At 52.4% G+C, this 26,119-nt stretch overlaps 2 protein-coding genes across 2 annotated transcripts in view; one reads left to right on the top strand and one right to left on the bottom strand.

Moving 5' to 3' along the window:
- akt1s1 (AKT1 substrate 1 (proline-rich)) overlaps positions 1-19,900 on the top strand; it is an 80,219-nt gene extending 60,319 nt beyond the window's left edge. Inside the window, exon 5 of the mRNA XM_072492371.1 lies at positions 19,519-19,900. Within this exon, the coding sequence (XP_072348472.1) occupies positions 19,519-19,530 (12 nt within the window). The 3' untranslated portion in view covers positions 19,531-19,900. The remainder of the gene's footprint in view (positions 1-19,518) is intronic.
- Positions 1-26,119, bottom strand: part of LOC140404027 (receptor-type tyrosine-protein phosphatase H-like) — a 96,835-nt gene that overhangs the window by 16,801 nt on the left and 53,915 nt on the right. The window contains exons 7-18 of the mRNA XM_072492368.1: positions 21,065-21,343; positions 19,264-19,542; positions 16,400-16,672; positions 14,851-15,123; positions 13,897-13,990; positions 10,664-10,717; positions 10,027-10,108; positions 9,707-9,797; positions 8,481-8,557; positions 6,214-6,348; positions 3,090-3,212; positions 920-1,077 (exon numbers count right to left, since the gene is read on the bottom strand). Coding sequence (XP_072348469.1) covers positions 920-1,077; positions 3,090-3,212; positions 6,214-6,348; positions 8,481-8,557; positions 9,707-9,797; positions 10,027-10,108; positions 10,664-10,717; positions 13,897-13,990; positions 14,851-15,123; positions 16,400-16,672; positions 19,264-19,542; positions 21,065-21,343 — 1,918 coding nt within the window. The remainder of the gene's footprint in view (positions 1-919; positions 1,078-3,089; positions 3,213-6,213; positions 6,349-8,480; positions 8,558-9,706; positions 9,798-10,026; positions 10,109-10,663; positions 10,718-13,896; positions 13,991-14,850; positions 15,124-16,399; positions 16,673-19,263; positions 19,543-21,064; positions 21,344-26,119) is intronic.

Below are 26,119 nucleotides of genomic sequence, written 5' to 3'. Positions count from 1 at the left end.
AGCTTCCTCACCCTGTCTTCTGAACATTACCGACAGTCCGCGCCATCATAACCTCTACAAGTTAACTGCTCACACGGCAGAATTTATGGTGTTTTTCAAGAGTGGGGATCTTACAGCCAGATAACGTAAGATCGAGAAGGGGGAGTGGGCCATTCAGCCCCTCGATCCCGCTCCGCCATTCAATACGATCATGGCTGATCTCCATTTGGCCTCGACTCCACCTTCCTGCCCGCTCCCCGTAACCCTTCATCCCGCTACCAATTAAAAATCTATCATCTCCTCCTTCAATTTGTTTAGTCTCCACTCTGGGGTAGAGTTCCACAGATTCACCATCCTTTGGGTGAAGTAATCCCTCCTCATTTCTGTCTTAAATCTGCCCCCCCTTACCCTAAAACTCTGGCCTCTCATTCTAGAATGTCCAACAAGGAGAAACATCCACTCTAGTCCACCCTGTCAATCCTCTTTAGCATCTTTAATACCTCAATTCGATCTCCAAGAACAAAGAACAATGCAGCACAGAAGCAGGCTCTTCGGCCCTCCGATCCTTTTACTCATATAGTATCGGCCCAAATTGCTCAATCTCTCTTCATCAGACAAGTTCTTCATTCCTGGGAATCAATCCAGTGAACCTTCTCTAAACCCCCTCGAATGCCACGACATCCTTCCTCAAGTCAGAGAACCAAAACTGAGCTCAGTGTTCCAGGCGTCGTCTCACCTTCCCCCCCAGACAGTTGCAACAGCACTTCCCTACTTTTAAACACTATCCCATTAGCAACGAATACCAGAATTCCATTTGCCTTCCTTATTACCTCTGCCCCTGCAGACTAACCTTCTGCCATTCATGCACAAGGATGCCCAGATCCCTCTGCACCGACGTAACAAACCAGAGCTGAAAGGTGCAATCACAGTGATTCCTCACCTGCAGTGTATGACAGGCGAGCCTTGTTGATTCCCGTTTAGGTGATCCCGTATGAGTTTGTGGAACGCTAACAGCTTCTCCGTGGTTTGGGGGACTCCGTGATCCGGCCAGGCAGTGAAGTGAAAGTGTTTGACCGAGCGTTTTTCCGAGGACCCAGCCTATTCGAAAAAGGCAGAGGTTCAGTCTCCTTTAGAACATAGAACATACAGTGCAGAAGGAGGCCATTCGGCCCATCGAGTCTGCACCGACCCACTTAAGCCCTCACTTCCACCCTATCCCCGTAACGCAATAACCCCTCCTAACCTTTTTGGTCACTAAGGGCAATTTATCACGGCCAATCCACCTAACCTGCACGTCTTTGGACTCTGGGAGGAAACCGGAGCACCCGGAGGAAACCCACGTAGACAGGGGGGAGCGTGCAGACTCCGCACAGACAGTGACCCAGTGGGGAATCGAACCTGGGACCCTGGCGCTGATGAAGCCACGGTGCTAGCCACTTGTGCTACCGTGCTGCCCTACATCCCCCTCACATCCCCCCTCCCCGGAAGCATTCCCTCCTGATGTAGCCAGCTCCATCGGAATTCCGCTTACCTCGTTTAAACACCCGTCCCACCCAGACTCGGCAAGTGTGATGGGATTTTTCATCCGGCTAAACCCAATCCTTAATAATGTGAGAGGGTTGGACGGAGGGGAGGGGTCAGTTCAGAGTGTGGGGAGTTGGGCTGGAAATGGAGGGGGGGGGGAAACGGAGATACAGAGGGACATTGGATCAGAGTATGGGATCAGTCCAGGAGGGGGGTGTTGGATCGGAGGGGGTTCAGTCTTGGGGGGGTTCGATCAGTCCGGTAGGGGGGTGGTCAGAGTGGGAGCGAGGGGATGGGGGTTGGATCGGAGTGGGGGTAATACTGGGCAGCACGGTAGCACAGTGGTTAGCACAGTTGGTTCACAGCTCCACGGTCCCAGGTTCGATTCCTGGCTTGGGTCACTGTCTGTGCGGAGTCTGCACGTTCTCCCCGTGTCTGCGTGGGTTTCCTCCGGGTGCTCCGGTTTCCTCCCACAGTCCAAAGATGTGCAGGTTCGGTGGATAGGCCAGGCTAAATTGCCCTTAGTGTCCAAAAAGATTAAGTGGGGTTACTGGGTTAGGGGGAGACGTGGGCTTGAGTAGGGTTCTCTTTCCAAGGGCTGGTGCAGACTCGATGGGCCGAATGGTCTCCTGCTGCACTGTAAATTCTATGGAGGGCTGGAGGGGAGGGGGGGTGTTGGGGGAGGGCCCAACTCAATTGTCCTGAGAAAGTTACCACGTCTGGGCGATTGCCAGGTTAACCCTAAGGTGGGATCTTCCGAGAGGGATTCTCCAGCGCATCATTGGTGTACCCCCTGATTGCGACGCTGGGGAACCAGGAAGTTATGGGCCCAAGTGTCACGTTAGCCAATCTATGCTTCTGTTAGGAAGGATAGTGCTCCAGGAATTTGACCCAGCGACAGTGAAGGAACAGTCATTTGGTTCCAAGTCAGGATGGTGTGTGGTTCGGAGGAGAACCTCCTGGCGTTGGCGTATTATCCACTGCCATTGTCCTTCTTGAAGGTGGAAGTCACGGGTTTGCAAGGTGTTGTTGACAGAACCGAGGTGAGTTCCTGCAATGCTTCCTGATGGTTCACACTATGTATTGGCAGGGGAGGCAGAGAATGTTTAAGGTGATGGATGGGGTGCCCATCAAACGGGGCTGTTTGGTACTGGATGGTGTTGAACCTCTCGAGTGTTGTTGGGGCTGCACTCATCCAGGCAAGTGGACAATGTCCCACCACACTCCTGACTTGTGACTGGTGGCTGGTGGTAGATGGTGGACAGGCTTTGGTAAGTCAGGAGGGTGAGTGCCACAGGATTCCCAGCCTTTGACCTGCTCTTGGAGCTGCAATATCTATTAGGCTGGATCAGCTAAGTTTCTGGTCAATGGTAACCCTCCAAGATGTTGATAGTGAAGAATTCAGTGATGATAATACCATTGAATGACAAGGGGAGATGATTAGATTCTCATTTATGTTTTGGTGATGGCCATTGCCTGGCGCTTGTCTGATGTGACTATCGTTGAATACAATGATAAGTCAAGAATATTATTGTTCTGGTAGAATTGGATGGACTTTGGTCTTTCGAGCACTTCCGTCCTCCCACCTTTTTGATGCTGAAATCTCGGAGAGTCCATTCGCTGAGGATGGTCTCTGATGTAACAGTCACTGTGATGTCTTCATAGGTACATGGTGTGTAATCTAATGGCCAATAGTGTTCGCATTTGACCTGCAACCAAAACATGTTTAAGAGGGCTTCATCCAAAATAACCACACAGGATATACAGCACAGAAGCAGGCCATTCGGTCCAACCAGCCTATGCTGGTGTTTATGCTCCACTCGATCACCTCCCCCCCATCATTCCTCATCTTGATCTATCATCATTAGATGCAGAAGATACAGAAGTCTGAAGACCCGCACATCCAGATATAAGAAATGCTTCTTTGCCACAGCTACTAGACTCCTCAACGACTCCCCCTCTGGGACTGATCTGTTCCCTGTAAGAACACTATTCACGGCGCCCTATGCTGCTCTTGCTCATGTATTTGCTTTGTTTGGCCCCTTGTTCCGCACTGTAACCAATCACTGTTTGTCGATGTACCATTTGTCAATGTCCTCTGTCGATTATTCTTTTTTTGTCTACTATGTACATACATTGTACATTCCCTTGGATGCAGAAAAATACTTTTCACTGTACTTCTTCGGTACCTGTGACAATAAATCAAATCATCGTAACTCTCTATTTTCTATTCCCTCACTTGCTTGTCTAGCTTCCCATTAAATGCATCTGTACCAATCACTTCACGGGGGGAGGGAGTGGCTCAATGGCACTGTCACTAGGCGAGAGATCCAAGGAAATGACCTGAGGACCTGGGTTCGAAACCCACCAGGGCAGATGGTGAAATCTGAATTCAATAAAAATCTGGAATTAAAAAGTCTAATGATGAGCATCAAAATATTCTCGATTGTTGTAAAAACCCATCTGGTTCACCAATGTCTAATTAATTAATGCCATTTCTGCCTGGTCTGGCCTACATGTAACTCCAGGCGGTTGGCTCTTAACTGCAGTCTGAAATGGCGAGGAAGCGACTCAGTTTGAGGGGATGGACAAATGGCCACATTCCCTACATAAATAAAACCACTCCCCTGTGGGAGCGAGTTCCTCCTTCCGTGTGAATTCCCGATTCTTGGTGACGCTCTCATATCGATCGTCTCTCGCTTTGCTCCTCCCAACGAGCGGAAATGTTCTCTCTGCACCCACTCCATCAAAGCCTATCCGAATTTTACTTCATTAGGTCGTCTCCCTTTCTCAAGTGAAGGCCTATTAATCCTTTCCTCTTAGGTACAACCACATACACCAAGGACCTGGGTTCGATCCCGGCTCTGGGTCACTGTCCGTGCGGAGTTTAACGGCCTCAACCGGGACCTTGGATTCATGTCACATTACATTCATCCCCCACCATCTGGCCTGGGCTTGAGTAATCCTACCAACTGTCCTGGCTTGACACAATTCACACCTCTTTAACCTGGGGTTACCCCTATCTCTGGATCTGTAAAGGCTTAATTACCTGCTAATGCTCGCATTCAAAGTATCGTATTGCATCTTTGACTTTGTTCATATATATGTTTCTGGAACCCACCTCTTCATTCACCTGAGGAAGGAGCAGCGCTCCGAAAGCTAGTGTTTGAAACAAACCTGTTGGACTTTAACCTGGTGTTGTAAGACTTCTTACTGTGCTCACCCCAGTCCAATGCCGGCATCTCCACATCTAAACCAGCCCCTATGAGGCTCGCCTCAGAATTCTGCCTTCACATCTTCCTCGCGCCAGGTGGGTGGATGTTAACCCCCCACCTCATTGCACTGATGGGGGGAGCCCATAAAGTGCTCCCACCTGTTGTGTTCAATTGTTCTGTGGTTGATTACGTGATCCTGGTGACGGATCTATGCTCACTGTGTTAGATTGGCCAATCCTGGGGCGGGGGACTCAGAGCAAAGTAAACAGACACCATAGAAGTTACTCGAAGCTACAGCTGGGACAACCATGATGTGCGTGAGACATTACGAGATTGCAGAGGTATTTTAAAACTCTTATAAATAAACCTGTTGTACACTTAAAATCCAGTGTCACCTCCATATCTCTCTGAGATATATAAAACATAAAACACTGCCCTCTCGGACCATAACCCTCCTCTCGACTGGTATGATGTGGGGCTGCCAATTGCGACTAAATGATTTTGCTCCACAATCTGGCTATTAGTCGGCCTACAGACCCATCCTCGTGGTGCAACGGCATACCCCCCAATTGGAATGTCCAATTTACCTAACAAACACGTCTTTCGGGAGGAAACCGGAGCACCCGGAGGAAACCCACGCAGACACGGGGAGAACGTGCAGACTCCGCACAGTCACCCAAGCCGGGAATCGAACCGGGATCCTTGGCGCGGCGAAGCAACAGTGCTAACCACTGTGCCGCCCTGATGAAGAGAAATTTGACAAAGAAACAATATTTCTAATGTCCTGATGGTTTTTCTCCGGGGTGCACACACAGCAGTGGCCTGGAGTTTGGTCCTCAATTTCTGGAGACTGCAGGCCAATCCTGGAGGGTTGGCAACCCGAGTATGAAGATAGTCGGAAGGAATGGTCGCTCTGCGTTCTGTCAGATCATCTGCCCTCTAATCCTTCCAGCACTTTCCACCATTGCCGTTCGACAAATTGTGACGATACAGGCCCGGAAACGGGCCCGGAGTTTCTCAGAGAAACGAGCGCTCAGGCTGGCTGTGGCAACGGACTTCATGGGAAAATTCATTCCGCCCCTTTGCCCTGACCGCTTAAGCAAGGGTTTTTGGGAGGTGGGAAGAGACGGAAGGCGATACCTTAAAAATTGAGAGTCTCTCCCTCCCTTACAACACATTCTCCCTGAAGAATATTTTGCGAGTTGGAAAAGGGCAGATTGAGAGTGGCTTCCGTGGTGGTGGGGGCTGGAGCCTCAGTGGAACCCCCCGACGCCCGGTTACAAGAGCAAACTGCTCTCACGCAAGACCCAAGCGTAAGGCCAGCGACTTTGTTGTTTAAAGCTGTGCTGAGACAGCAAGGCCTGTGCCCCTGCGAAGTGACAGGGCTGCCACTGTTAATCTCGCCACCCTGGGTGGATTCAATCCAGAACTCCAACGAGACAGCTGGTCGCAGTTTACGGCCCGCCCCAGTGCGGACCGACAGTCAGCGACTCACCCGATTTAACTCCACACAGTTTGTCAGCATGACGATGACCTCCGACCTTTCCTCCCAAATCATTCGCCAGAAATCTGCCACCGTGCTCGGCAAGGGCCCCTGGGCAGCGATGAATTCCGTTTTGGACTTGTAACCCTGCGAATAACCAACGGGAATGAAAATCCTGAACAGGAACCATTAGAACAACAACAAATCACTTGTAGTCCTGGCTGGAATGCGATGGGATGGATATTTAGAACGGGGGGGGCAGGGTGGGAAGGTCGGGAGAAGGGGAAAACAGAGGCAAGGTTCATTCACCAGCACCCATAATCCGCCACCCAAAAACATCTGCCATGCCAACATCAGTCACCCTGGGTAAGGCGCTACACAGAGCAGAGCCAATGGGGAGAATTGTTACTGCTCGTTAATGCCAATTAGTGCGTGACTGGCAGAGGCCAACTGGTGAGTGATGAACAATGTTCTTGTATGAGCAAGAAAAGTGTGTTCTACGAATGGGAATTAAGCAAAACAAAGACTTCTAACATAAAGGGATAAGTAATAGCCCCTAAAATTCAGTTTCTGCCTCATTCAGGCTCGGATAGTTCTTATGAAAGCATTTAGATACGTAGATACACAGAAGATATGAGCAGGAGGAGGCCTTTTGGCCCTTTGAGCTTGCTCTGCTATTCATCACGATCATGGCTGATCATCCAACTCAATAGCCTAATCCTGCTTTCCCCATTTAATGCCCATTCTGATTTGTACCCAAGGTGATGATAGATCTTTTTGCACCATGTGGTGTAGGTACACCCAGGGTGCTGTTCGAGAGGATTCCGACCCTGCGGCAGCGAAGGAACGGCCGATATATTTCCAAGTCAAGGCAGTGAGTGGCTTGGAGGGGAACTTGCAGGTGGTGGGGTTCCCCATGTGTCTGCTGCCCTTGCTCTTCTAGCTGGTATAGGCCATGAGTTTGGAAGGTGGCATCCAAGGAGCCCTGGTGAGTTGCTGCATCACGTGTCGAGTGCACCCGGCTGCCACTGTGCCTCAATGGTGGAGGGAGTGGATGTTTAAGGTGGTGGGGGTGCCAGTCAAGCGGGACTGCTTTGTCCAGGATGGTGTCGAGCTTCTTGAGTGTTGTTGGAGCTGCGCTCATCCAGGCAAGTGGAGAGTTTTCCATCACACTCCAGACTTGTGCCTTGTAGATGGTGGACAGACGTTGGGGAGTCAGGAAGTAAGTTATTCGCCACAGAATTCCCAACCTCTGACCTGCTCTTGTTGCCACAGTATTTATATGACTGGCCCTGCTATGCTTATGGTCAATAGTAAACCCCAGGATGCTGATAGTGGGGGAGTCATCGAAGGCAATGCCATTGAATGTCATGGGGAGATGGTTAGATTCTAATTAAAATAATGCTCCCAGGGGAAGATCTGGGGCGACATTCTCCGGAAACGGCGCGATGTCCGCCGACTGGCGCCCAAAACGGCGCAAATCAGTCGGGCATCGTGCCGCCCCAAAGGTGCGGAATGTTCCGCATCTTTGGGGGCCGAGCCCCAACCTTAAGGGGCTAGGTCGGCGCCGGACGAATTTCCGCCCCGCCAGCTGGCGGAAAAGGCCTTTGGTGCCCCGCCAGCGGGCGCGGAAATGACATCTCCGGGCGGCGCATGCGTGGGAGCGTCAGCGGCCGCTGACAGCATTCCCGTGCATGCGCAGTGGAGGGAGTCTCTTCTGCCTCCGCCATGGTGGAGACCGTGACAGAGGCGGAAGGGAAAGAGTGCCCCCACGGCACAGGCCCGCCCGCGGATCGGTGGGCCCCGATCGTGGGCCAGGCCACCATGGGGGCACCCCCCGGGGCCAGATCGCCCCGCGCCCCCCCCAGGACCCCGGAGCCCACCCGCGCCACCTTGTCCCGCCGGTAAGGTAGGTGGTTTAATCTACGCCGGTGGGACAGGCATTTTAGCGGCGGGACTTTGGCCCATTCGGGCCGGAGAATCGCGCGGGGGGGCCCGCCAACCGGCGCGGCGCGATTCCCACCCCCGCCGAATCTCCGGTGCCGGAGACTTCGGCAACCGGCGGGGGCGGGATTCACGCCAGCCCCCGGCGATTCTCCCACCCGGCGGGGGGTCGGAGAATCTCGCCCCAGATATCTTTCCTCGGTTTAGTCTCAATTAGGCAGAGCAACAAGCCGTTTAAATTCACAGTACATTCTCTGATATCTTCCTTATGTGACTGTTTGGGGTCAGGGTTGCCATGGTTACAGAAGCAGATCTCTTCATTGTGGAGCACTTACAGGCATGTAGCTTGCGTTGATGTAATCAGAGGTACTGCTCTCCGGCTCAGAAACGAGTTTAACTCTGGACGCATCATCTGAAAGAACCCAGTCAGAGAAAGTATCGTCAATGAAATGATTGTCTAACTTAGACGCCCGTAACCTAGCAACGCATTTCAGGCCCAAGCTGCCTCTCACTCGCATTCACCTGTTGTGCTTTATAAATCTATGGGGAAGATGGACTGAGGAGGGACAGAAAAAAAAAATCAGAATTTGAGAAAACCTAGGCCAAGATGAAGAATCATAGAATCACTGCAGTGCAGAAGGAGGCCATTCAGCCCATCGCATCTAACCGACCCTCTGAAAGAGCACCCTACCTAGGCCCAAACCCCACACCATCTCCGCAACCCTACCTAGGGCCCAATTTGGTGCGCCCAATCCGCCTAACCTGCACATCTTTGGACTGTGGGAGGAAACCGGAGCACCCGGAGGAAACTCACCCACACACGGGGAGGACGTGCAGACTCCGCACAGACAGTCACCCAAGCTGGAATTGAAATTCACTCAGGCTCTGTGGAGAGCAATCCAGTCAGCTTCACCCCCCACCCCCCCCCCCCCCCCCCCCGCCCCGCAGCTCCCGCACCCCGCACCCCCCGCTCTGTCCCCCGTAGTCCCTCTAAGTATATTTCCCTCAGGTGACCATCCAATCGGTCATCTCCGCTTCCACCACCCTCATGGGCAGCGGGTTCTGGGTCATTACCACTCGCTGTGTAAAAAAACGTTCTTCCGTACATCCCAGCCCTTAGCCAGAATCTGTGTTCCCCTCGCCCTTGTACCATCAGCTAGTGGAAACAGTTGTTACTTGCCTACCTTATCCAAACCTGTCTCAATCCTGTACGCCTCAAGGAAATCTTCCCCCTTAATCTCCTTTTCTCAAAGGAGAATAACCTCTGCTTCTCCAAGCCTAACCTTGCAGCTAAAAATCCTTCATCCCCCTGGAGCTAATCTGGTAAATCTCTCTCTGCGACCCTTCAAGGACCTTCGGGTCCTTCCTCGAGGAACTCTTGCACATCCCTTTGGAATATTTGCATCTACAGCACAAGCCACAAACCAGTTTCAAAGGTCAATACCTCTGAAGGCTTTATCCTGTTTCTCGCTCCACAGATGCTGTCTGACCTGCTAAGTGTTTCCAACATTATTGCCTTTCATTCCTGGTTTGTTGAATCCACGCTACCTCGGTTACTTACACGGTAGAACATTTGTGTATCGATTCTTTCCTTTGTTGTCCATCAGCAGGGCACCATTCACTGATTGATCCGTCCCCACCATACTCAAACTCTGCAGTTCATGAAGGGGAGAGGGGTCATTGATCAGTCACTCGCTAAAGGATCGACATTCACTGCACCCCGTGACGTTATGGATAATTCTACTCCGTATTCGCCACCACCTCACCCCACTGGGAGGATGAGCCCAGCGGTGCTGGGAATGATGGGAAGTTGGCACATTTCCCAGTGCCAAGACCGAACATTCCACCCTAAAGCGCAAACCCCTGACTCTTTCCCCGTACCTGGTATTCCTCGGCAAAGCCAAAATCCGTGTCGGCGTGCCTGCTCTGAAAGTAACTCTCGTATTCGCCGACCGGAACCGACCTGGCGAGCAAAACAGAACGAGGGTGAGAATTGCCCCTTCGAGACGCTCTTATAGGGCGGCACGGTGGCGCAGTGGTTAGCACTGCTGCCTATGGCACTGAGGACCCGGGTTCGATCCCGGCCCCGGGTCACTGTCCGTGTGGAGTTTGCACATTCTCCACGTGTCTGTGTGGGTCTCGCCCCCACAACCCAAAGATGTGCAGGGTAGGTGGATTGGCTACAATAAATTGCCCCTTAATTGGAGAAAAATAATTGGGTACTCTCTTTTTAAAAATCAACAAAAACAAAATCAAATTTTTTCGTCTTGAACTTATCGGGACATCAGGAAGAATACCAATGTAAAGGGAACAACAATTTGTACTTCATGAGAAGAGAGTGCTGATCGGTTGGCAAGTGGACTCCGATTGGTTGAGACGTTGTCATGGAGAATGCACCAGTGAAAATTCAATCCCGGATCTGTCTGGCCAATCAGGTTCAACCTGCCTGAAGGGAGGCTGCGATTTGTCGAGGGGGACAGGTAAATAGTCAGAACGATCAAGAATAAATTCCACTTACTTGACTTCTCGAAGAATTGGATTCATTTGTGAAAAGTCTGAATCCGGCTGTTTCCTGGAACAAAAATAGAAGTGTTTACAAAAAAAAAGATATCGCTGAACCTAACTGCAAGTATCTGATTTCATTCCAGCTTCACCATTCAAAGACTTGTCTGCCAATGTGAATATCTCCCATACTGAGAGGCAGACTGGCCTCCTCCTGCTCTTTCTCTTTATCACCCATCATTCCCAGGCCAAGCATGCCTTAATGTAGCCATGAGAATACTGGATGGAATATAAAGCTCCCTCTACACTGTTCGCATCAAACACTCCCAGGACAGGTACAGCACGGGGTTAGATACAGAGTAAAGCTCCCTCTACACTGTTCGCATCAAACACTCCCAGGACAGGTACAGCACGGGGTTAGATACAGAGTAAAGCTCCCTCTGCACTGTCCACATCAAACACTCCCAGGACAGGTGCAGCCCGGGGTTAGATACAGAGTAAAGCTCCCTCTACACTGCCCCCATCAAACACTCCCAGGACAGGTACAGCACGGGGTTAGATACAGAGTAAAGCTCCCTCTGCACTGTCCCCATCAAACACTCCCAGGACAGGTACAGCACGGGGTTAGATACAGAGTAAAGCTCCCTCTGCACTGTCCACATCAAACACTCCCAGGACAGGTGCAGCCCGGGGTTAGATACAGAGTAAAGCTCCCTCTACACTGTCCACATCAAACACTCCCAGGACAGGTACAGCATGGGGTTAGATATAGAATAAAGCTCTCTCCACACTGTCCCCATCAAACACTTTCAGGACAGGTACAGCACGGGGTTAGATACAGAGTAAAGCTCCCTCTACACTGCCCCCATCAAACACTCCCAGGACAGGTACAGCACGGGGTTAGATACAGAGTAAAGCTCCCTCTACACTGTCCCCATCAAACACTCCCAGGACAGGTACAGCACGGGGTTAGATACAGAGTAAAGCTCCCTCGACACTGTCCCCATCAAACACTTCCAGGACAGGCACAACACAGGGTTAGATACAGAGTAAAGCTCCCACGACACTGTCCCCATCAAAGACTCCCAGGACAGGTACAGCATGGGTTTAGATACAGAGTAAAGATCCCTCTACACTGCTCACATCAAACACTCCCAGGACAGGTACAGCATGGGGTTAGATACAGAGTAAAGCTCCCTCTACACTGTCCACATCAAACACTCCCAGGACAGGTACAGCATGGGGTTAGATATAGAATAAAGCTCTCTCCACACTGTCCCCATCAAACACTTTCAGGACAGGTACAGCACGGGGTTAGATACAGAGTAAAGCTCCCTCTGCACTGTCCCCATCAAATACTCCCAGGACAGGTACAGCATGGGGTTAGATACAGAGTAAAGCTCCCTCGACACTGTCCCCATCAAACACTCCCAGGAGAGGCATAACACAGGGTGAGATACAGAGTAAAGCTCCCTCGACACTGTCCCCATCAAACACTCCCAGGACAGGTGCAGCATGGGTTTAGATACAGAGTAAAGATCCCTCTACACTGCTCACATCAAACACTCCCAGGACAGGTACAGCATGGGGTTAGACACAGAGTAAAGCTCCCTCTACACTGTCCCGATCAAACACTCCCAGGACAGGCACAACACAGGGTTAGATACAGAGTAAAGCTCCCTCGACACTATCCCCATCAAACACTCCCAGGTCAGATACAGCACGGGTTTAGATACAGAGTAAAGCTCCCTCTACACTGTCCACATCGTACACTCCCAGGGCAGGTTCAGCACGGGGTTAGATACATAGTAAAGCTCCCTCGACACTGTCCCCATCAAACACTCCCAGGACAGGTACAGCACGGGGTTAGATACAGAGTAAAGCTCCCTCTACACTGTCCCCATCAAACACTCCCGGGACAGGTACAGCACCGGTTGGGTACAGAGTAAAGCTCCCTCTACACTGTCCCCATCAAACACTCCCGGGACAGGTACAGCACCGGTTGGGTACAGAGTAAAGCTCCCTCTAAACTCTCCCCATCAAACACTCCCAGGACAGGTACAGCACAGGGTTAGATACAGGGTAAAGCTCCCTCTTCACTGTCCCCATCAAACACTCCCAGGACAGGTACAGCATGGTGTTAGATACAGAGTAAAGCTCCCTCTACACTGCCCACATCAAACACTCCCAGGACAGGTGCAGCCCGGGGTTAGATACAGGGTAAAGCTCCCTCTACACTGTCCCCATCAAACACTCCCAGGACAGGTGCAGCCCGGGGTTAGATACAGGGTAAAGCTCCCTCTACACTGTCCCCATCAAACACTCCCAGGACAGGTACAGCACGGGGTTAGATATAGAGTAAAGCTCCCTCTACACTGTCCCCATCAAACACTCCCGGGACAGGTACAGCACGGAGTTAGATACAGAGTAAAGCTCCCTCTACACTGTCCCCATCTAACACTCCCAGGACAGGTACAGCACGGGGTTAGATACAGAGTAAAACTCCCTCTACACTGTCCCCATCAAACACTCCCAGGACAGGTACAGCACGGGGTTAGATACAGAGTAAAGCTCCCTCTACACTGTCCCCATCAAACACTCCCAGGACAGGTATAGCACGGGTTGGGTACAGAGTAAACCTCCCTTTTTGCCCGAAACTCCCAATTCACTCAGGAGAAGTCCAATCAATTGAGAGTGGAGACTAGCCTGGGCAAGTTGAAAATCCAAACCTCAGAGGCCAATCCATCATACACCCCGGCCTGTTTAATGTTACTAATCAATGGAAAATGGGGACAGTACGGTGGCACAGTGGTTAGCACTGCTGCCTATGGCGCTGAAGACCCGGGTTCGATCGTTTTAAGAAGGATTTAGATGTGTACTTGCGCTGTGTGCCAAGCGCTGGAAAATGGGAACATGTGTGCCCATGAAGGGCCTTTTCCGTGCAGTAGGACTCTCTGACTCTATGGGTGCATGTTCGAAATTTGGTTGCATTCTCCAGCAGTCAGGATTCTCATTCCCTGCTGGCATCGCCCCGCCCCCACCCGCCCCGCCCCCGGGTGGCTTCAACGGGAAATCCCATTGGAAGAGAGAATTCCGCCGCCAGCGAACGGCACGCCGGCGAGAACCATGGGGCTGGGGCGACCGGAGAACCCTGTCCGCAGTGTCCCGTTTGAAACGCGACGGGTTTGGAAATGGGGTCTCATTCCCCAAGGGGCGGAGGTGTTGGGAAAATCCTTCAAAACCACCTACCTCCATGGCAGCCGTTTGGTGATGATGCAAAACAACAACAGACCAATAAGAAGCAGGCCCAGCAGTGAACCTATGACTGCTCCAATGATAATGGCTGCACAGAACACAAAAATGGACAGTTAGCCTCAAGGAACGCACCCAGCAATGGGCTCATCAACCGTGACTAAATATCGGTTCGGACACAGGAGAGAACTCCCCGCCCTGGGATCTTTCAGGGTCGCCCAACGTGATATTGGTCGAACACAGTCGTCCGAAAGATGGCACCAGCAACAATGCGACATTCATAGCAAGCGGGCTTGGGCCATATGGGTTAAATAGAAATTATTTTCATTCACGAGGTGTGGGCGTTGCTGGGCATGGCCAACATTTGTTGCCCATCCTTAATTGCCCTTGAGCTGAGTGGCTTGCCGGGCCGTTGGCAGAGGGTACTTTGCTATTGGTCTGGAGTCACGTGTAGGCCAGACTGGGCAAGGACGGCAGATTTCCTTCCCGAAAGGGACATTAGTGAACCAGATGGGGCTTCATGACCATTGCCATCCTTTTTTAATTTTAAAATAACTCTTTTTTAATTAATCCAATTTTGCTGCTGCAGTGGGATTTGAACCCATGTCGTCAGAGCATTCGGCGGGGACTCTGGATTGCGAACCCAGTGATGACACCGCTGCGCCGGCATCTCCCGTTACAAAAGTGATTGAAGGTTCTTGCCCTTGCGCCATCCCATTGATCTAAAGAAGTAAAACTATGTCACTCAGTGATTCTTCTTTTCCTCTTCAATAAACTCTTCTGGCGGCCTGAAGATGTTGCCTCTATTATTGGGGCGCTACAGGCAAGACACCATCTGGTTCAGCCGCTCAGTGGCGACCAGCTACTAGGATCCCAGTAAACACACACACACACACACACACACACACATGGCTGTAATGGAGGAGAAACATTGAGGCCCATAACACTCACGCGATGAGTTAGTTTGACACTGCACATCCACCATCTCGCTGTAGTCGTTGCCAGTTTGTGTGTTGATTTGGATCGTGTATGTGCGCGCAGGCTGTAGGCTTTGAATTGTCAGGGCATCCTTGTCCTTACTGATGGTCTGAGCTGTCAGCAACAGTTCTCCATCGTATGAGGAGAAGTTGAATCCAGTAAAGTTGCCCATTGGTTTGGTCCATTTCACCGTGATCGTGTAGCCTGCGACCGCATCACAGTGAAGATCGGAGATGGCCCCAGGAACTGTAAAAAGGCACAGAAAGAGATTAGGCTGAGCTAAGTCCTTTTTTCGGTGTTGGGCGTTATGATTGAATTACACCATCACGTGCGAGATGTAGTGAGGCTCTGCCAGAGTCAGTAAGGGCAATGAGAAACAGATCATTAAAATCCAATTGTGAAAGAAAGAACAAAATTCATACAAACGACAGCGAGGGGGAGGGGGGGGCGAGAACGGGCATACTGGGGGAGTGGCGAGGGGTGATGAGAGAGGCGGGGGGGGCTAGAGCAGGGGGAGGCATAAGAGTGGGGGAGGGAGGGGAGGAGAGAAAGGGGAGTGAGAAAGAGGGGCGGGACATAGGGGGTGCGAGAAAATGGAGGGCGAGAGAGAGAAGAGGGTGAGAGAGGAGGGCGAGAGAGAAGGGATGAGAGTGAGGGCGAGAGAGAGGGGGACGTGACAGAGGGGTTTGGAGAGATGGGGGCCGAGAGAGGAGGTGAGAGACAGAAGAAGGAGGTGAGAGAGAGAGGAGGGCGTGAGAGAGGAGTTTAGAGAGGTGGAGGCGAGAGAGGAGGGCGAGAGAGAGTGGGACGAGAGAGGGGGGGCAAGAGAGAGGAGGAGGAGGTGAGAGAGAGAGAAGGGCGAGAAAGGTGTTTGAGAGAGAGGGGACGAGTGGGGAGGGGCAAGAGAGAGTGGGTGAGAGAGTGGGGTTTCGAGAGAGGGATGCGGGAGGGTGGAGTGTGAGAGAGGGGGTGAGAGAACAGAGCACATAGAACATACAGTGCAGAAGGAGGCCATTCGGCCCATCGAGTCTGCACCGACCCACTTAAGCCCTCACTTCCACCCTATCCCCGTAACCCAATTATCCCTCCTAACCTTTTTAGTCACTAAGGGCAATTTATCATGGCCAATCCACCTAACCTGCACGTCTTTGGGCTGTGGGAGGAAACCGGAGCACCCGGAGGAAACCCACGCAGACACGGGGAAAACGTGCAGACTCCGTACAGACAGTGACCCAGCGGGGAATCGAACCTGGGACCCTGGCGCTGTGAAGCCACAGTGCTATCCACTTGTGCTACCGTGCTGCCAGAGAGATGGGGACGGAACCAGGGTGGGGGTTGAGAGGGAGATGCAGGGGTGAGGGGTGGGCGAGAGGGTACGAGGGGTTGATGAGTGGGCAGAACGAGGGGAAGGCAGAGGGAGAGCAGACAGGGGTAAGGGAAGGTTGCGGGTGGGTGGGTGAGTAAATAAGTACCTGCACTGTTGCTGCCCATTGCCTCAGTCACTTTAAGAGCTGCTACTTACTTGTGGCGGCTCTCAAATCCACCGCTTTGCTATTCGTCTTCTCCGGTGTGACTGACTCCACCCACAGTCTATATTGCACCCCAGGCCCAAGGGGCCCCACTTGGAGTATGGTCATTCGTGGTGATGTGGTACGGGTGGCAGTGAAGTTGAAGGACTCAACTCGGACTCTGTATGTGTAGTCCAAGGCCCTCGTGTCACTGGGCGCACTCCATTGCAACGTCAATATCTCTGTTGTCCTGTTGAACAGCGACAGGCTGGTGACTGGGGAAGGGTCTGTCAACAGATAGGCAGAGACAGACAGAGAGTTAATTTGTGTAAAACCCCCTCCTCATGGGAGACGTTCGCTGCTGCAATGATAATCGTCTCCATGGCATCGCCGTGCTCTTTAACCCGACAGCAAACACGCAGCACACGCACAGATAAACATCTCCAGCTGAATGCGGGGGATACAAGAAGCCAGACAATAAGCGATGAGGTAGAAGGTGGGCCCCAGCATGTATTGCCCATTCCTAATTGCCCTTGAACTGAGTGCCCTCGCTCGGCCATTTCAGAGGGGGGGCAGCCAAGAGTTAACCAGATCGCTGTAGGTCTGGAGTCACACATAGGCCAGACCGGGTAAGGACGGCAGATTTCCTTCCCTGGAGGACAGCAGTGATCCAGATGGGTTTTTACAACGGCCGATATTAGTTGTCATGGTCACCTTTACTGAAACCAGCTTTCAATTCCAGATTTATTCCAGATTCCACCTGCTGCCGTGTATCACATTCTAGTGCGTTGCAATGATCAAGTCGGTGCGTCAAAGAACATCTCGTTCATGATTAGTTTAGATTTATTGGGCGTCATTCTCCGACCCCCCGCCGGGTTGGAGAATCGCCGGGGGCTGCCGTGAGTCCCGCCCCCGCCGAATATCCGGTACCGGAGACTTCGGCAACCGGCGGGGGCGGGATTCACGGCAGCCCCCGTGCCGGTTGGCGGGCCCCCCCGCTGGATTCTCCGGCCCGGATGTGCCGAAGTCCCGCCGATAAATTGCCTGTCCCGCCGGCGTGGATTAAACCACCTTTTGAACGACGGGACAAGGCGGCGTGGGCGGGCTCCGGGGTCCTGGGGGGGCGCGGGGCGATCTGGCCCCGGGGGGTGCCTCCACGGTGGCCTGGCCCACGATCGGGGCCCACCGATCCGCGGGCGGGCCTGTGCCATGGGGGCACTCTTTCCCTTCTGCCTCCCCACGGTCTCCACCATGGCGGAGGCGGAAGAGACTCCCTCTGCTGCGCATGCGCGGGAAACTGTCGGCGGCCGCTGACGCTCCCGCGCATGCGCCGCCCGGGGATGTCATTTCCGCGGCAGCTGGCGGGGCAACAAAGGCCGTTTCCGCCAGCTGGCGGGGCGGAAATTCCTCCGGCGTCGGCCTAGCCCCTCAATGTTGGGGCTCGGCCCCCAAAGATGCGGAGCATTCCGCACCTTTGGGGCGGCGCGATGCCCGTCTGATTGGCGCCGTTTTGGGCGCCAGTCGGCGGACATCGCACCGTTTGGGGAGAATTTCGCCCATTAAATCACAATAACGTGATGAGAAAACAATACTAATACTACGAACGAACTGCGAACTGTTAACAACTAGAATACAAGAGCTAATACTAAACACGACTATCCACGATGACTCCTCACTCAGACTCCCCGAGGTTGCAGTGTTACGTGGTGTCGTTCTACTGCCACCTGCTGTTGGAGGTCTAACATATTAACTTACAGAATTGCTTATGCATATTATTACACTGTGGGTGAGACTTGAACCTGTGCGCCCAGAGTTGCCTGGGCGTCTGGATCAATAATTCAGTGACATTATCACTGTGCACACCCCCCCCCTCTAATTGTCATTCTTCAATCATATCCAATTGGCTATCCAATCACAGAGCCCATCACAACCCAATCTTCTCCTCGTTCGTCACCCTCCAGTGGCAGCCATTGATCGGACAGTCAGCACGTGCGGGAACTCTGCCCCACTTCTCCCCCACCTCTTCATTACGGGGCACTCCAGCCCATCACAGTGGCCTAACTGGTGCTCTGGCTGAGATGGGGCCGAAACAACATGGGCCGGTTTGAGCCCGGTTCCTTCGGGTTTCCCTGACTCAAGCCTGCTTCAGGCTTCACCCACTGAGCCATGTGGGAGTGACTGCCCCTTTAAGAGCTTTGGGCAGCACGGTAGCACAGTGGTTAGCAATGTTGCTTCACAGCTCCAGGGTCCCAGGTTCGAGTCCCGGCTTGGGTCACTGTCTGTGGAGTCTGCACATTCTCCCCGTGGGTTTCCTCCGGGTGCTCCGGTTTCCTCCCACAAGTCCTGAAAGATGTGCTGTTAGGTGAATTGGATATTCTGAATTTTCCCTCAGTGTACCCGAACAGGCGCCGGAATGTGGCGATGAGGGGATTTTCACAGTAACTTCATTGCAGCGTTAATCATAGAATCATAGAATTTACAGTGCAGAAGGAGGCCATTCGGCCCATCGAGTCTGCACCGGCTCTTTGAAAGAGCACCCTACCCAAGTCCACACCTCCACCCTATCCCCATAACCCAGTAACCCCACCCAACACTAAGGGCAATTTTGGACACTAAGGGCAATTTATCACGGCCAATCCACCTAACCTGCGCATCTTTGGACTGTGGGAGGAAACCGGAGGGCCCCGAGGAAACCCACGCACACATTGGGAGGACGTGCAGACTCCGCACAGACAGAGACCCAAGCCGGGATCGAACCTGGGACCCTGGAGCTGTGAAGCAATTGTGCTAACCACCATGCTACCGTGATGTAAGCCTACTTGTGACAATAAAGATTATTATTATAAAAGCTGGGGTGGGAGGGGGGGTGGTGACTTACTTGTGGTGCCCTCGACCATCTTGGGATCACTGGTCGTGTTCTCAGGAGTGACGGACTTCACAATCAGGGTATAGTTGACCCCAGGCTTCAGGCCTGTCACTTGGAACTCAGTCTCTCCTCTTTGAGTACCGTTGCTCCTAATGGAAACTCCAGTGTAACTCGTGACTGCAATGTCGTATGTGTACTCCGAAACTCTTATATCGTGGGGTTCTTTCCATTCTATCACCAGTGACTCTGTTGTTCTGTTCAGCACAGATAGACCAGTGACCAGAGAAGGATCTGTCAACGGAAAGGCAAAGAGAGAGTTCAATAGCGTGAGACGCCCTCTGCCCTACTGGTTCTGCTCGCCTGCTGCCTGTGAGTTCATGGTCATAATGAAAAGGCCCCAGAGGTGACATTTTCTGTAGGTTGCGACGGAGGTACTAGGTCACATGCTCATCACAAGGGGCAATGACCTCACCTCAGTGCCGCACCGAGGGAGCACCGCACTGTTGACTGCGCCGTTGGTGAGGATGATACATTAATCCAAGACGTCGTTCAAAGGTTCAAGTGAATATAAAAAATTACCCATCCCCTTTTAAATCCCCATGTGCAATATTACATCCAAGATTTATCTTTTAATAAATAGTACCTACAATGTTCTATTCATTCTAGTCGTTCCTGTTTCTGGGATCTTGCAGTGCCCATTGATTGTTGTGTTTTGCTATATTACAGCAGTGATTATAATTTAAATGTATTTTATGAAGTGCTTTAGGAAACCTCAAAGAGATTGAACACACCTTTCACAGGCAGGATTGTGTCAAAGGGGCTGGTTTAGCACAGTGGGCTAAACAGCTGGCTTGTAATGCAGAACAAGGCCAGCAGCGCGGGTTCAATTCCCGTACCGGCCTCCCCGAACAGGCGCCGGAATGCGGCGACTAGGGGCTTTTCACAGTAACTTCATTGAAGCCTACTTGTGATAATAAGCGATTATTATTATTTCCCTGGAGTCCGTGGACTTCATCGGAGATTGTCATGATGAACTAACTCATTAACTCGCTGTATATGCCCAGATTTAACCTCAAAAGAGACAGCATTATCAGAGAACCCCCCCACCAGGCTTTGCCTTCTTCCAGACCATTCCATTAGGCAGAAGATACAGAAGTCTGAAGACCCGGACATTCAGACAGCTTCTTCCCCACAGCTACTAGACTCCTCAACGACTCCCCCTCGGACTGATCTGTTCCCTGTAAGAACACTATTCACGACGCCCTATGCTGCTCTTGCTCATGTATTTGCTTTCTTTGGCCCCTTGTTCCGCACTGTAACCAATCATTGTTTGTCGATGTACCATTTGTCAATGTTCCCTGTCGATTATTCTTTTGTCTACTATATACGTACTGTGTATGTTCCCTCGGCCGCAGAAAAATGCTTTTCACTGTACGGTAGACAATGAATCAAATCAAATCAAAATCCATACACCAGGAGATGATGATAATCACATGCAAGTTTCTAGCTGAGTGTGAGAGAATTTAGGAGCCAGCCCATTATATATCACGTTTGGGCTAAATAGCTTCCATGTCAATCCCTCTCCAAAATCTCACCCATTTCCCATGCGTTGGGAGTCCAGACAGGGGCTGGCTATGCGACTCTGTGGGGCTTCACAAATCCAATGCTGCCTCCAATTGGCTCCCACACTCGCGTTTCCAGCCAGAGTCACTCACTGTTTGCACGGTTCTGACTGTCACTGCAAATGGAGATGGAGTGTGGGGGGTTGGGCGGGGTGTGGGTGTGGCGGGGGGGGGGGGGGGGGGTAACTTACTCGTGGTGCCTTTCACAGTCTCTGGATCACTTCGTATTTCCTCAGGAGTGACTGACTTCACCGTCACATTATATTTGACGCCAGGTTTGAGGCCTGTCACTTCGAACATATCCTCTCCTTTCCCTGTAATGTTGGTCCTAATGAAATCTCCAGTTTTGCTTGTGACCGTAATAGTGTACGTGTACTCTGAGACTCTTGCATCAGTGGGAACTGTCCATTTAATGACCAGCGATTCTGTTGTCCTGTTCAGCACAGTCAGATGAGTGACCAGAGAAGGCACTGTCAAGAGTAAGGCAGAGAGAGTTAATTTGCGTGAGACACCCACTACAACAACCCTGTGCATCGCTGAGATGTGTAGCTTGCTCAAGGCCTGTTCATTAGGTGCTGAGTGTGTGTTCACTGTGACGTTACAGCCAGACATGAACCAATCTCCTAGGGTGGGATTTTCAGGAGCAAGTCATGGCTGATGTACCTGGTCACCTCAGAGATATAAATGTGATTCACAAAGCAGAGTGATACACATTACTGATGGGAGTGCCGCGTTACTGAATGCGTTATCAGTTAGATGGGACGTTGGAACCTAATCTTCACGCGTATATAAACTACCACATGTCACGTTTCAAACCAAGGACCCCGGTAGATTATTTCACTGAATATTCCTCTGCCAACAAACATTACCAAGAATGTTCTGTCCATTCTTGTCATTCCTGTTTGTGGGATCTTGCTGTGCCCATTGGCTGTTGTATTTCGCTAAATTACAGCAGTGATTAAAATCTGGGAGTGTTTTTTATGAAGTGCTTTCGGAAACCTTAAAGAGATTAATCGCACTTTCCACAGGCAAGATTGTGACTTTCCCCAGAGTCTGTAGGTTTAATAGGACAATGTTCACCCGCTAGGCCTCGCGGACTAACTCTTCAACTCGCCGAGAATTAACCTCTAAAATCCAGCCACTAGCACTGCTGCCCCACGGCGCCGAGGTCCCAGGTTCGATCCCGGCTCTGGGTCACTGTCCGTGTGGAGTTTGCACATTATCCCCATGTCTGCGTGGGTTTCGCCCCCACAACCCAAAGGTGTGCAGGGGAGGTGGATTGGCCACACTAAATTGCCCCTTAATTGGAAAAAATGAATTGGGTACCCTAAATTTAAAATAAAAATATAAATAAATAAATAAAATCCAGCCACACAGGAAGTTGATGATAAACAGATGCAAATTTCTCACCGAGTGTGGGACTGTTCAGGAGCCATCCCATTATATATCAGCCATGATGTGGAGATGCCGGCGTTGGACTGGGGTGAGCACAGTAAGAAGTCTGACAACACCAGGTTAAAGTCCAACAGGTTTGTTTCGAATCACTAGATTTCGGAGCACTGCATTCCCCTGAGGAAGGAGCAGTGCTCCGAAATCTAGTGATTCGAAACAAACCTGTTGGACTTTAACCTGGTGTTGTAAGACTTCTTATTATATATCAGGTTTGGCGTAAAGGCTTCCGTGAGTCGCACTGTCAATCTCTCTCCAAAATCACTCCCATTTCTCATGTGTTAGAGTCCTTGGGCGGGATTCTCCAACCCCACCCCTGCCGGGTGGGAGAATCGCCGGAGGTCGGCGTGATTCCCGCCCCCACCGTCCTCCCAATTGTTCCGCCCCTCCCAAAAACCGGCCCAGTGTGAGTCGTGCCGCCCGCCTCGGAGAATGGCGGGGTCCGGTGCGACTCAATGGGCGCCGGGGCTGACCGAATTCTCCGGCCCGCGATGGGCCGAAGTCCCGCCCGTTCTTTGCCGGTTCCGCCGGTGTAAATTGGAGCAGGTCCCTTACCGGCGGGACCTGGCGGCACGGGGTCGGGGCCCACCGATCCGCGGGCGGGCCTGTGCCGTGGGGGGCACTCTATTGTTCCGCACCGGAGGCCGTGGTCCTCCGCCATTCCCGGTGCGGAAGCAAATCCCTCTGCGCATGCGCGGGGATGACGCCAACACACGCTGGTGCTCCCGCGCATGCGCCAGCTCGCACCGGCTGGCGGAGGCCCTCGACGCTGGTTGGCGCGGCGCCAAGCCCCTTTCCTGCCGGCAGGCGGGGCGCCACCCACTGCGGCCCAACGCTGGAGTGGTTCACGCCACTCCGTCCCGCCGGACCCCCCCGCCCTGCCGGGTAGGGGAGAATCCCGCCCCTTGTTCCCATTTCTTTTGTTTTACTTTATTATTTTTGGTCTGTAGACTCATAATCAGAGTGCGCCTTTAAGCTGTGGGGCGGCACGGTGGCACAGTGGTTAGCATCACTGCCTCACAACGCCCGGGACACGGGTTCGATTCCGGCCTCGGGTGACTGTGCGGAGTTTGCACATCCTCCCCGTGTGTGCGTGGGTTTCCTCCGGGTGCTCCAGTTTCCTCCCACAGTCCAAAGATGTGCAGGTTAGGTGGAGTTACGGGGATGGGGCGGTGGAATAGGCCTGGATAGGGTGCCCTTTCAGCAGGAAGGTGCAGATTTAATGGGCCTCCTTCTGCGCTGTGGGATTCTATGGATTACGCGGAGGCAGCCTGCTAATGAGGACAGTGTGCTCCAGGATTTGTTTTGTAGAGAAGAACTCAGACCCGTTGGCACTGAGGACCGGTTTTGGAGGACGTTGGTTCAATTATCTTGCGGGAAATCGGTGGGATTGCCAGGGACAGTGTTTTGGCTGACAACAGTCGGTGAATGGTTCCTGCGGGATGCTTCTAAGAGAGCTGGTCAGATGTGATAAGACCTTGAATGAAGAAGGAACTCTCTCATTTTAATAATAATTAATAATAACCTTTATTGTCACAAGTAGGCTTACATTAACACTGCAATGAACTTACTGTGAAAATCCCCTAGTCGCCACATTCTGGCACCTGTTCGGGTACACAGAGGGAGAATTCAGAATGTCCAAATTACCTAACAGCACGTATTTCAGGACTTGTGGGAAGAAACCGGAGCACGATGAGCTGGCCGTCATCGATCAGGGCATTGAATATAAAAATTGGCAAGTCATGTTGCAGCTGTAAGGACCTTAGTTAGGCCTCATTTGGAATATTTTGTACAATTCTGGTTGCCACACTACCTGAAGGATGTGGATGCTTTGGAGAGGTTACAGAAGCGGTTTATAGAATCATAGAATTTACAGTGCAGAAGGAGGCCGTTCGGCCCATCGAATCTGCACCGGCTCTTGGAAAGAGCACCCTACCCAAGCCCACACCTTCACCTTATCCCCACAACCCAGCAACCCTACCCAATAATAATGTCAATTTTGGACACTAAGGGCAATTTATCACGGCCAATCCACCTAACCTGCAAGTCTTTGGACTGTGGGAGGAAACCGGAGCACCCGGAGGAAACCCACGCAGACACGGGGAGAACGTGCAGACTCCGCACAGACAGTGACCCAAGCCGGGAATTGAACCTGGGACCCTGGAGCTGTGAAGCAATTGTGCTAACCACTATGCTACCATGCTGCCCAAGCATGGGATAGTGCCTGGTAATGAGGGCATTAGCTATGAGGAGAGGTTAGATAAACTCGGCCTGTTCTCACTGGAACAACGGAGGTTTAGAGGCAACCTGATAGAGGTCTACAAGGTTATGAGAGCCATGGCCAGAGTGGATAGTCAGATGCTCTTTCCTAGGGTAGGAGAGTCAAGTACAAGATGACGTAGGTTTAAAGTGCACGGGGAAAATTTAGAACTGATGTGCGAGACAAGTTTTTTTACACAGAGGGTGGTAAATATGTGGTACGCGCTGCCTGGGGAGGTGGTGGGAGCAGGTACGATAGCGGCATTTAAAAGGCATCTAGACAAATATATGAATAGGGTGGGAATGGAAGAATACAGACTCCTTGGGCGAGATTCTCCGACCCCCCGCCGGGTCGGAGAATCGCCTGGGGCTGGCGTGAATCCCGCCCCCGCCGGTTGCCAAATTCTCCACCACCGGATATTCGGCGGGGGTGGGAATCGCGCCGCGCCGGTTGGCGGGCGCCCCCCTCGCGATTCTCCGGCCCGAATGGCCCGAAGTCCCGCCGGCGTAGATTAAACCACCTACCTTACCGGCGGGACAAGGCGGCGCGGGCGGGCTCCGTGGTCCTGGGGGGGGGGGGGGGGGGGGGCGCGGGGCGATCTGGCCCTGGGGGGGTGCCCCCACGGTGGCCTGGCCTGCGATCGGGGCCCACCGATCCGCGGGCGGGCCTGTGCCATGGGGGCACTCTTTCCCTTCCGCCTTCGCCACGGTCTCCACCATGGCGGAGGCGGAAGAGACTCCCTCCACTGCGCATGCGCGGGAATGCCGTCAGCGGCCGCTGACGCTCCTGCGCATGCGCCGCCCGGAGATGTAATTTCCGCGCCAGCTGGCGGGGCACCAAAGGCCTTTCCCGCCAGCTGGCGGGGCGGAAATTTGTCCGGCGCCGGCCTAGCCCCTTAAGGTTGGGGCTCGGCCCCCAAAGATGCGGAGCATTCCGCACCTTTGGGGCGGCGCGATGCCCGACTGATTTGCGCCGTTTTGGGCGCCAGTCGGCGGACATTGCGCCGTTTCCGGAGAATTTCGCCCCTTAAGTGCAGACGGTTTTAGTTTTGGCAGGTACCATGGTCAGCGCAGGCTTGGAGGGCCGAAGGGCCTGTTCCTGTGCTGTATTGGTCTTTGTTCACCCAGAGGGAATGCACGCAGACACGGGGAGAACGTGCAGACTCCGCGCAGACAGTGACCCAAGCCGGGAATCGAACCTGGGACCCTGGCGCTGTGAAGCAACAGTGCTAACCACTGTGCTACCGTGCCGTCTGCCTCTTCCTCCGCTGAAGTAAAGGACTGATTTACGATTTAAAAACCAGTGAGGGCCGGGCACATCTTTACCATACAGAAGACATGATCTTGGATCTAGGAAGAAACTAGACAGCTTTGCCAGAGAAAACCCTCTCAAGCTCAGAAGGAAGAAGCATCAAAGCAAGAGCTTGAACTCCTGAAAGACTTTAATTGGAGCCATCCTTGTGCATCGGAGATCTTTTATCCTTATCACCATTTTTTCTTCCCCCTCCACCACCCTTTCCCTCTATGTTGTCTGTGTT

The sequence above is a fragment of the Scyliorhinus torazame genome, chromosome 29 (genome assembly GCF_047496885.1).
Source record: "Scyliorhinus torazame isolate Kashiwa2021f chromosome 29, sScyTor2.1, whole genome shotgun sequence".
Lineage (NCBI taxonomy): Eukaryota > Metazoa > Chordata > Chondrichthyes > Carcharhiniformes > Scyliorhinidae > Scyliorhinus > Scyliorhinus torazame.
This window is presented reverse-complemented; position numbering and strand designations above follow the sequence as displayed.